Source organism: Eleginops maclovinus, chromosome 3 (assembly GCF_036324505.1).
Source record: "Eleginops maclovinus isolate JMC-PN-2008 ecotype Puerto Natales chromosome 3, JC_Emac_rtc_rv5, whole genome shotgun sequence".
Classification (NCBI taxonomy): domain Eukaryota; kingdom Metazoa; phylum Chordata; class Actinopteri; order Perciformes; family Eleginopidae; genus Eleginops; species Eleginops maclovinus.
Genome location: NC_086351.1, coordinates 16704524 through 16716613, shown reverse-complemented (window position 1 = coordinate 16716613; position 12090 = coordinate 16704524). Strand labels below are relative to the sequence as shown.

At 44.8% G+C, this 12090-nt stretch overlaps 1 protein-coding gene across 1 annotated transcript in view; it reads left to right on the top strand.

The window, feature by feature from the left end:
• The window catches only part of dnah5 (dynein, axonemal, heavy chain 5), a 96169-nt gene that overhangs the window by 28861 nt on the left and 55218 nt on the right, over positions 1-12090 (top strand). Inside the window, 9 exon segments of the mRNA XM_063879552.1 lie at positions 4920-5158; positions 9274-9421; positions 9579-9671; positions 9919-10118; positions 10218-10371; positions 10752-10915; positions 11127-11283; positions 11414-11626; positions 11863-12087. Coding sequence (XP_063735622.1) covers positions 4920-5158; positions 9274-9421; positions 9579-9671; positions 9919-10118; positions 10218-10371; positions 10752-10915; positions 11127-11283; positions 11414-11626; positions 11863-12087 — 1593 coding nt within the window.

Here is a 12090-nt window from a genome sequence, read left to right as displayed (position 1 = left end):
TTCAAAGTGCTTTACAAACATGAAAGACATTAAGAGCAGTAAAAAATAGTGTACAGAAACACATTATAAAAGGGCATTTAAAAACAGTCATTTAAGAGCAAAGATAATGAAATAAACACAACAGGTATAAAATACATGAATAAAAGTTACAGTGCAGAATAAAAGTTACAGTGCAATGTTAGATAAGAACAGTTCAATTAAAAGCAGCGGCAAAAAGAAATGTTTTCAGCCTGGATTTAAAAGTAGTAAGAGTAGCAGCGGCCCTGCAGTGTTCTGGGAGTTTTTCTAGATCCTGCTGTCACATTAGTCCTTTAATCCTAGATATGTTCTTCAGGTGATAGTAGGCGGACTTAGTGATTGTTTTAATGTGACTGTTGAAATTCAGGTCAGAGTCCTTGACTACACCTAGGTTACTGGCGTTAGCTGTTGCTTTGAACATTGCTGACTGAAGCTCAGCACTGACTTTTTGTTGTTCCTCCTTTGTTCCCAAAATAATTACCTCAGTGTTGTCTTTGGAGAAAGTTCTGACTCATCCAGTCATTGATTTGTTCAATGCACTTACTCAGTGTTTGAATTGGAGCATAGTCTGCTGGTGAAATGGTAATGTACATTTGTGTAACATCTGCATAGCTATGGTAAATTGTTTTGTTGCTTTTCATTATCTGAGCCAGTGGTAGCATGTAGATGTTAAAGAGAAGAGGCCCCAAGATGGAGCCTTGAGGAACCCCACATGTCATATTTGTCAACTCTGATGTGTAGCTGCCTATAGAAACAAAGTGTTTCCTGTCCTTTAAGTAAGATTCAAACCTATTTAGAACTGTTGCCGAAAGTCCCAACCAGTTTTCTAGTCGGTCTAGTAATATGTTGTAGTCAACAGTGTCGAATGCAGCGTTGAGATCTAATAATACTAACACTGAGATTCTGCAGCTGTCTGTGTTTAAGTGGATGTCATTGAAGACCTTAACAAGAGCAGTGTCAGTGCTGTGGTGCGGTCCAAAACCTGACTGGAACGCATCAAAACAGTTATTTGCTTCCAAGAAATTACTCAGTTGTTTAAAAACTACTTTTTCAATAATTTTACCTAGAAATGGGAGGTTTGATATGGGCCTGTAATTGTTCATTGCTGAAGCGTTGAGATTATTCTTTTTTAAGAATGGTTTTTACTGCAGTTTTCAGGGCCTGTGGAAATACACCTGAGTGAAGACACCTGTTTATTATATGAAGTAGCTCTGAGGACATGCTATGAAAAACATTTTTGAAAAAGCTGTAGGTATAATATCAAGGCAGCAGGAGGAGGACTTCAGATGTTGAATAATGTCCTCTAGGTCTTCATTAATCTGATGGAATTGTGTCATGGTGTTTGAATTGATTTTAAGTGGACACACGGGCAACACATTTGCTGTACCTGATACAGAAACACCGACGCCTGTCTGATTTTCTGAATTTTGTCAGTGAAGAAGGAAGCACATTTATTGCAGGCCCTGGTGGATAGAAATTCAGAGGCTACTGACACTGGGGTTTTTTTTAGTCTCTCAACGGTAGCAAACAAGGCGCATGAGTTGTTTGTGTTTTTGGCAATGATGTTAGAGAAGAAAGACTGTAGTGCATTTTTTAATTCCAAATTATAAAAGCCAAGTCTTTCTTTATAGATTTCAAAATGAACCTGGAGATTTGTTTTTCTCCACCTGCGTTCAGCTTTTCTAAACTCTCTTTTTTTCTGTTCTCACGCTCATGGCCTTTCTCCATGCAGAGATTTTCTTGCCACCTACCTCCTTTACCTTAGTGAGAGCAATGGCATCCAGGACATTTTTAAGTTTTGAATTAAAAAGATCAGCTAGCTCATTTACTGAGATGTTAGCAAGGGCTAGTGTGGGAAGAAAAATGCTGAACAAACATTTCCCTTGTGTTTTCAGAGAAGTACCTTTTTGTGGTAATTTCTTTTTGAACATTTTTGTGAACAGAAATGGAGCTCTGAAGAAAACACAGGAATGATCAGAGAGTGCAACATCAGTCACCACAACCTCAGAGATGTTCAGACCCTTTGAGATGATTAAGTCTAGAGTGTGCCCCTTGTTGTGCGTCGGAACTGTTACATGCTGAGTCAGTCCATAGTTATCAAGAACAAAGAACAGTCCTTTAGCCCCTCTGTCCTCGGGCTTGTCAACTTGGATGTTAAAATCACTAACAATGAATAGACGGTTAAAGTCAATACACATTATAGACAGCAGTTCAGCAAAGTCATCAAAAAAGCTTGCACAGTATTTGGGGGGGTCTATAGATGTTTAGGAACATAGCTCGAGAGGAGCATTTCAGCTGAAGGGCAACATATTCAAAAGATGCAAAGTTTCCATAAGATGTGTGCTTGCATTGAAGGGAATCATTAAACAAAGTAGCAACTCCATCCCCTTTCTTATGCATTCTAGCCTGACTCATAAAACTAAAGTTGGGAGGGGTTGATTTGATAAGAACAGTGGTGCTGTTATTTTGGTCGTTCCAAGTTTCAGTTAAAAACATAAAATCCAGATTGTGCTTGGTGATAAAATCATTGATTAAAAATGTCTTTCCTGCTAACCATCTGACATTTTAATAAAGCCAGTTTAAGCTTGTTGAATACACTATCAGTCTGATTTTGTGTGACAAGCTGTGACTGTCGTGGAATCGCAGCTAAATTTGATAAATTCACAGTAACAGTTGAGAGCTTTCTATTTCTAAGCTGATTCACTGTTCGTAATCTATAACCTATCAACACAGATATCGGCAAAGCTATTGGCAGGCAGGGTCCCGGCATGTTCGGGAAAGATTTGAGAGGGCCATACACCCTTGAGCCTGGACCCAGCACATATCAGTTAAAGCTTGTTGCCTTCTCTACACACACATCCTTATCAGGCTCCGGAGACAGCGGATGTGGGCTGGAGGCGGGAGGAGGTGGTGCACGTTTTGTTTTGGATGATTGTGGTGATGAATACGGGGGAGCTGTGTCTGCTTCGGTGATTGTAGTTGAGGGACGGGGGTATGCTTGCGAATCTCGTGAACCATGTTCAGGCAGGATTGTAGGCGGTCACTGAGCTGCTGGTTGGAGTAGTCTGGGCTCAGCAAGCTGGATGGCGGTTTGGGTGTTCAAGGGAGAGTATCCTCAAAGGCATTGATAAGGGGGATGGGTGGCAGTCGAGACCCCTCCTTTTGTCTCATAGGTCTAATCATGACTCTCCTCAGGCAGGTGCAGTGATAGGTCTTCAAGGCTTTCTATGCACTGTGTTGTGTCTTTCTCATGTTTTGATTCCTTTTGTTGCTTGACCTTGGCATAGGGAGCATATTGATGACGCAGGCAGTTGAATATGTTAACATTAAACAATTTTACTCCTGACTTGTTCAGAAAAAGTCCATCTGCCTTAAAAAGATGTCTGCGGTCCCAGAAAATGTTAAAATTGTCCATAAAATGTACCAGTTGAGAGCCACGTGTTCAGAGCAGTCTGCTGAATCTCTCCACTCCTCTTCTGACTGGCGGTAGAGAGTCACTGATGAACACCTCAGCATTTAGAGAACTGACAGTTTTCAAGAGACATTTAAAGTCTTCTTTCAGCACTTCTGACTGATGTTTCACAACATCATTTGTTCCAATGTGCAGTACCACATTTTTCACAGTCGGGTGTTCAGTCGCAATATGCAGGATCTTCTTAGCCAACTTTTTAAATCTCTTACAGCAGAGTCACCCACAAGCAGAGTTTCAGGCCTAGTCATTAGCTTTCCCTGTAGCCTTTTACTTTCTGAGTAACTTTTGGTCCTTACCCTGCTGTGTGAAGAAGACAGGTTATCCAGGTCATCAGAAAAAGATCTTGGGTTCTGTGTCAGTGGAGCATATCTGTTCTGAAGTGGCACACTTCACACACGCCCGGTGAGCAATGGGGAGGGGGGATTGGAAGTGTCCGGTGCTGTGTTCAAGGACACCACAGCAGGGCCTAGGAGGTGAACTGGGACCTCTCCAAGTAGCAGTCCACCTTCCATATTTTCAAGTCTGTTCGGGGACTTGAACCAGCGACCCTATAATTCCCAGTCCAAGCCCCTACTGACTGAGCCACTACTGGATGCTGAACTGGGGTTGAGGAGGCGCTCTGCCTGGGTAATATCAATGCAGGCCAGCCGGTTGCGTCACAGACCTCAGAGCGCTGGGCTTTGCCCGGTTATTCGTCCTCCCAAATCCCATGGAGATGATTTACTCTTAGGCTTTGCACCCAGAGAGTTTCAGGGAGGACTACCACTTGTAGATTTATCACCCAGCACAAAGCCCTCCTGTTCCTTGGAATCCTTGTAGCTGCTCACTAGCTGTGAGTTAGCATGCCCTTGTCGATTCTTTTGGAAATGGACCTGGAGTGGTGTCATTCCCACATAGTCCATTCACTTCCACGTTAACATCCAACCAGTGCATTTATATTTCCAACACGGCAATCTTCTGTAGAAGTTTTTGGAAGTCATCTGTAGAGAGGGGAGGCATTTTGCTGCTAACTAGCTTAAGCTAAGTAGCACACAGTACCAGCAGTCTAGGCTTTAGTTGTTGCTATCAGACTGAAGTCGTCGTAAAACTACTGAAATATGGCCAAAGCCCTCCGTCTATTTTGGAAGAGCAAATGTCCCAGTGATAACTTAATGTCCAGGAGCCGCTGCTCGAGGTTTTTAGAAAGGAAAAATAGGAAAACCAGCATCAAAAAAGTAAGCAAAAGCAGGAGCAAGCAGAAAAGCGTCTCCACAAAGCCAGTTTCACGATAATTATGTTCAATGTTTTATATTTTATTTATTCATAATTGCATGTCTGTAATATTTTTACTTTATCCACAATAGATGAACATAGTGTAACCTGTAGACACATGCCATTTTAAGTACTGTTTTGATTTGGGATATTGTGTTGCCATGTTTCTTCTCTATAGAATCGATTTGACAACCTGTTCAGGAAGTACATCACTTACACAGGTGGAGAGGAGCTGTTTGGACTTCCTGTCACCCAGCATCCCCAGCTGTTGGAGATTAGGAAGCAGCTGGCTCTGCTGCAGAAGTTGTACGGCCTTTACAACAATGTCATTGAAACAGTCAATGGTTACTATGATATCCTCTGGGCTGACATCCACATTGAGAAGATCAATAATGAGCTACTGGACTTTCAGTCGAGGTTAGACATTTGTTTTTTATCCATCTATCCATCCATCTTCTCCCACTTTTCCGTCAGGGTCGCGGAGGTAACAGCTCCAGCAGAGAGCCCCAAACTTCTCTTTCCCTGGTCACATCAACCAGCTCTGACTGGGGGATTCCAAGGCGCTCCCAGGCCAGCGAAGAGATATAATCCCTCCACCTGGTCCTAGGTCTACCCCTCGGTCTCTTCCCAGCTGGACGTGCCTGGAACACCTCCCTAGGGAGGCGCCCAGGTGGCATCCTCACTAGGTGCCCGAACCACCTCAACTGGCTCCTTTCAACGCGAAGGAGCAGCGGTTCTACTCCGAGTCCCTCCCGGATGACTGAACTTCTCACCTTATCCCTAAGGGAGATGCCAGCCACCCTGCAGAGAAATCCCATTTCAGCCGCTTGTATCCGCGATCTCGTTCTTTCGGTCATGACTCATCCTTCATGACCATAGGTGAGGGTAGGAGCGAAAATGAGCTTTGCCTTCTGGCTCAGCTCTCTTTTCGTCACAACGGTGCGGTAAAGCGATTGCAGTACCGCTCCCGCATGCTCCGATTCTCCGGCCCATCTCACGCTCCATTGTTCCCTCACTCGAGAACAAAACCCTGAGATACTTGAACTCCTTCACTTGGGGTAAGGCTTCATTCCCTTCCTGGAGTGGACAGTCCATCGGTTTCCTGCTGAGAACCATGGCCTCAGATTTGGAGGTGCTGATCCTCATCCCAGCCGCTTCACACTCGGCTGCGAGCCGATCCAGTGAGTGCTGAAGGTCACAGACCGATGAAGCCATTAGGACCACATCATCTGCAAAAAGCAGTGGTGCAATCCTTAGCCCACCGAACTGCAGATCCCCTCCCCCACGACTACGCCTCGAAATCCTGTCCATGAATATCACAAACAGTATTGGTGACAAAGCGCAGCCCTGGCGGAGGCCAACCCTCACCGGAAATCGGTCTGACGTGCTACAGAGGACCCGGACACAGCTGTCACTTTGGGAGTACAGAGATTGGATTGTCCCGAGTAGAGACCCCTTCACCCCATACTCCCGCAGCACCTCCCACAGTATCTCCCTGGAAACCCGGTCATAGGCCTTTTCCAAATCCACAAAGCACATGTAGACCGGATGACCGTACTCCCAGGCCCCCTCCAGGATCCTTGCGAGAGTGAAAAGCTGGTCCGTCGTTCCACGACCAGGACGAAAACCCGCATTGTTCCTCTTCAATCTGAGGTTCGACTATCGGCCGGACCCTCCTTTCCAGCACCTTAGAGTAAACTTTCCTGGGGAGGCTGAGTAATGTGATGCCTCTGTAATTGGCACACACCCTCTGATCCCCCTTTTTAAAAAGGGGAACCAACACCCCGGTCTGCCTCTCCTTCGGTACTGTTTCTGACTTCCACGCAATGTTGATGAGACGTGTCAACCATAACAGTCCCTCAACACCCAGAGCCTCCAGCATTTCTGGGCGGATCTCATCCACCCCCAGGGCTTTACCACTGTGTAGCTGTTTAACTACCTCAGTGACTTCGCCCCGTGAGATTGGAGTTGATCCCCCTTCATACTCCAGCTCCTCCTCTAACATAGAGGGCGGAGTTGTCGGATTCAGGAGTTCCTCAAAGTGTTCCTTCCACCGCCCTAACACACAATCAGTTGAGGTCAACAGCATCCCATCCTTACTGTACACAGCTTGGATGGTTCCCTGCTTCCCCCTCCTGAGGTGTCGGATGGTTTTCCAGAACAACTTTGGTGCTGACCAAAAGTCATTCTCCATGGCTTCTCCGAACTTCTCCCACACCCGCTGCTTTGCCTCTGCCACGGCTGAGGCTGCTGCCTTCAGGCCTGTCGATACCTTGCAACTGCGTCAGCAGTACCCAGGGATAACATGTCCCGGAAGGCCTCCATCTTCAGTCAGACGGCTTCCTTGACCACCGGTGTCCACCAGGATGTTCGAGGGTTACCGCCCCTTGAGGCACCTAAGACCTTGAAACCACAGCTCCCCGCCGCAGCTTCGGCAATGGAAGCTTTGAACACCGCCCACTTGGTACCACGTACACTTATGAGCATCCTTATGTTCGAGCATGGTGTTTGTTATGGCCAATTCATGACTAGCACAGAAGTCCAGTAACAAACCACCACTCCGGTTCAGATCAGGGGGGCCATTCCTCCCAATCACGCCCCTCCAAGTGTGCGTTGAAGTCTCCCAGCAAGACTAAGGAGTCCCATTCAGGAGCCCCATACAGGACTTCTTTCAGGGTCTCCAAGAAGGCGGAATAATCTGAACTGCTGTTTGGTGCATAAGCACACACAGAAGTCAGAGTTTTCCCCCCCATAACCCGCAGGCGTAGGGAGGCGACCCTCTCGTCCACTGGGGTAAACTCCAACCAAGCGGCACTCAACCGGGGGCTTGTGAGTATCCCCACACCCGCTCGGCGCCTCACACCTTGGTCAACTCTGGAGAAGAATAGAGTCCTACTTCAAGAAGTAAGGTACCAGAGCCGACGCTGTGCGTAGAGGTGAGCCCCACCAGATCCAACTGGTAACGCTCCACCTCCCGCACAAGCTCCGGCTCCTTCCCACCCAGAGAGGTGACATTCCACGTCCCCAAAGCCAGCTTCTTTCGCCTGAGTCTGGTCTGTCGAGACCCTCTGCTTTCACTGCCACCCTTCTGGCAGCGCACCCGACCCCATCGCTGTTTCCCGTAGGTGGTGGGCCCGCGGGACGGGGAAGTGGAGGTGTTGCCCACATTGCTTTTTCGGGCTGTGCCCGGCTGGGCTCCGTGGCAAGCCCGGCCACCAGACGCCCGCCGACGAGTCCTCCTTCTGGGCCTGGCTCCAGAAGGGGATCCCAGGCTTCCTCCGGGCCGGGTATCCTCGCTGTTCTGCCCTCACTGTTGTATGCAGACAGATAAATCCTCGACAAGTGGCAAGCGTTTATCCTCTTTAATAAGATGTTTTACCTCCACAAGTCAACAGAGTAAAACTGAAAGAAAACACAATATACATAGAAATTAGACCCTTAGCTGTGATACAAAAATATACATACCACGGTTCATTACATCACAAAAACCACAAAATATCCACATGAATAACGATCCACTTAACATAGAAACATCTAAATAAACATAGATATCCACTTGTGAATATGTAAGGAACCACAATACTCACAGACAATGCTATCCACAACATAGCGAAGAAGGATGGATGCAGATTCAAACTTCATGATCATTATCTCTGTCCTTGTCGACCACTACTAACATGTGGTAACACTTCCTATATTTACACTGTGAGGCCTCCCCATTGGCTGCTACCAAACACAGAAGTAATAAAACAAAAAGCAACAGCACCACCTGCTGGCTGGAGTAAGAGGGCGTCTTACACAGCACACTCGCTTTCAAGTTTGTTTTGGAGACCCTACCAGGAACACAAGGTTCCAGACAACACAGCCCCCAGGTTCAGCGGGGCACACAAACCTCTCCACCACGATAAGGTGCTGGTTCTCGGAAATATTTTTTTATTGTGACAGTAATGTTTATACTTTATTTAAAAACACAGTGATGTTTTTAACACTTTTTCATTTTACATATGGTCTATCATTCGTCCCCCAGCATCAACCCTCTCCTGTTTTGATAAAAGTCCTTGCTCTGGAACTATTCATGAAGCACTGCATGAAAGCTCAAAAAGATTTCAATGTCACCCTTTTGATCAAACTTTGCACTCTATCCTTCACAAGGGTATATTTACTGTGCATTGGAAGGAAGAATATATGCTTCCAATTCAAGGTTTTCTTTATAGAGGTAAAAAGTGTTTCGATACGTTTCTCACTTGGTGTTCTCCTGGCAGTGTGAAACTAGTTGAAGGTTGTATGCATTGAGCAGTCATAAGGAGTTCATCTGCTGATGTATTAGTTATATAATTCAATTCAACTCCTTTTGATTGCAGCAATGCTGTCTATGATTTTTAGAAGTGTTACTCTGGCCTTGGTACACAGTACAACGGTGCTGGTGCAAATGTGTTCCAAATGGATGCACATTTACTGATACATGCAGAGGTAATGGTGGAAAGATGGTATTTACCATCAGTTTGTTACTGATGGTATTTTTTAACTACCAGGTGTCGCAAACTGCCCCGCGCTCTCAAAGAGTGGCAGGCTTTCATGGACTTGAAGAAAACCATAGATGAATTCAGTGAGTGCTGCCCCCTGCTGGAACTCATGACTAACAAAGCTATGATGACTCGCCACTGGAAGAGAATTACTGAGGTCAGTGAACATACCACTGCAGTAACCAGCTACTATCCCGGTATCACAACTACTGTTACACTTATGCAACAATCATAATCATAAACATCAAAAATCATAAATGTTTTCTTGAAACATACAGTCATTTGAACAACAACTCTATTTTGTTTGTGCCAAGGTTACTGGCCATACCTTTGAGGTGGAAACTGAGACGTTCAAGCTACGCAACATCATGGAGGCTCCTCTGCTTAAGTATAAGGAAGAGATTGAGGTAAAAGTGCATTTTAGGCTTCCTATGCAGGCCAAGAGAAAGCTACAATGTGTATGTAATTCTATCACATAAAGTGAGTCTATTGTTTTTGATACAATGTACACAGGATTAACCTACAGTACTGTATGACCCACTTTTAATCTTCTCACTCCCACTTTGCTCTCAACTTGGCGCCATATGGATGTTTTGGTATCATTGTCATCTGGCCCATCAAATTTATCAACACCACTAATGCGTTTTTACACAGGATATCTGTATCAGTGCGGTGAAAGAGCGTGATATTGAGCAGAAGCTGAAGCAGGTGATTGCTGAGTGGGACAACAAGACTTTTACGTTTGCCAACTTTAAAACCCGCGGGGAACTCTTACTGAGAGGAGACAGTACATCTGAGATTATTACCAGCATGGAGGACAGCCTGATGGTTTTGGGCTCCCTCATGAGCAACAGGTGTGGTCATTTATTCAACTCCTTGTAGACTCTTGACACAATCATACAAACTGTGTGGGATATATTGTAAGGCTTACTTGCATGTCATGTATGTCTTAGGTACAACACCCCGTTCAAAGCCCAGATTCAGAAGTGGGTTCAGAATCTTTCCAACACCACTGATATCATAGAAAACTGGATGACCGTCCAGAACCTTTGGATCTACCTAGAGGCTGTGTTTGTGGGCGGGGATATTGCCAAACAGCTGCCTAAGGTGAATTATGTCACGATGAATTGGTCATATTTGTCATATACAGCCCTTTAAAAAATTAAGAAACCACTTAGTGTTGTATTATTATTTAAAGGTATGTCTTTGAGTTAAATTATTATTATTCTTTTTTGTTTTTATTGTGTTCTATAAACTACTGACACTTTTTCTCTGTGTTGAAATTCAACAAACACTGGAATGGCTGCCATCCATATAGAGTTAAAGATTTAAGAAACATTTGGAGTGGTCTCTTAATTTTTTTCCAGAGTTTTATATTTGTGTATATGTGTATGTTTTTTGCATTGCAACTGAATTTTAGCAACAAGAAAATAAAAATAAATACAGCCCCTGATATTCCGATGAATGTTTCTCTCAACCTGTTTTAGGAGGCAAAGCGTTTCTCCAACATCGACAAATCATGGGTGAAGATTATGATGCGAGCCCACGAGATGCCCAATGTAGTACAGTCCTGTGTGGGGGATGAGACTATGGGACAGTTGCTTCCTCACCTCCTTGAACAGCTGGAGATCTGTCAGAAGTCACTGACAGGGTGGGTACAAAGGAGTTAAATCCTCACACACATCAAACTCACACATCAAAACAATATGAAGGCTTGAAGTCTGAGCAGTTCAAACAGTATTCAGAGGTAGAAACTGATTTGCTACCAACTATTGTCCTGTTTGTTATGCTTTCAATCACAAGGTGCCTTGAGACAAAATATAAAAGGTAACGCTTTTTTTAAAAATAATTCTGTCAAACAGCTATTTGGAAAAGAAGCGTCTGCTGTTTCCTCGTTTCTTCTTTGTCTCTGACCCTGCCCTGTTGGAAATTCTGGGCCAGGCCTCTGACTCCCACACCATCCAGGCTCATCTTCTCAACGTCTTTGACAACATCAAATGTGTCCAATTCCATGACAAGGTAAATGTATTGTTTCTACTACACACTTCCTTCATCAATTTCACAGGGAAACGGTATCTTCAAACCCTTTAACAAGAGAGTCTGGAGGGAAAATAGATATGAACAAACACACATATTTTATCTTTCTCAGATATACGACCGTATTCTGGCTGTGTCATCACGGGAAGGGGAGACGGTGGATCTGGAGCGTCCTGTCACAGCAGAGGGGAATGTTGAGGTTTGGCTCAATGCTCTGCTGAAGGAATCCCAGAGGTCTTTGCACCTGGTGATCCGACAGGCTGCGCTGACCATCCAGGAATCTGGCTTTCAGCTCATCGACTTCCTCAACTCATTCCCTGCTCAGGTAGGTCCAAGTTGGATTCAAAGAAGTGTTTTTGTATTTTCTGAGATATTTTGTAACACCATTTTTCTTCCTTAACCCAATTCCTGTAATTTTCAGCTTCTGTATTCAGGGAAATAATACAGTTATTGTGTAATGCTTAACAGAGCTATGATTACAATTATTTGTATTGAATTAAAGTTGAAGGTCAGTACATTTGATTTCACACAACGATTACATATGTTTGTCCTTTGATCTAGGTGGGCTTGCTTGGTATTCAGATGATATGGACAAGGGACTCTGAAGAGGCTCTGACCAATTCTCGATATGATCGCCGCATCATGGCAAAAACCAACCAGCTGTTCCTGGACCTGCTGAACACACTGATTGACATGACCACAAGAGACCTAGGGGCTGTGGAGAGGACAAAGTACGAGACCCTCATCACCATCCATGTCCACCAGAGGGACATATTTGATGACCTGGTG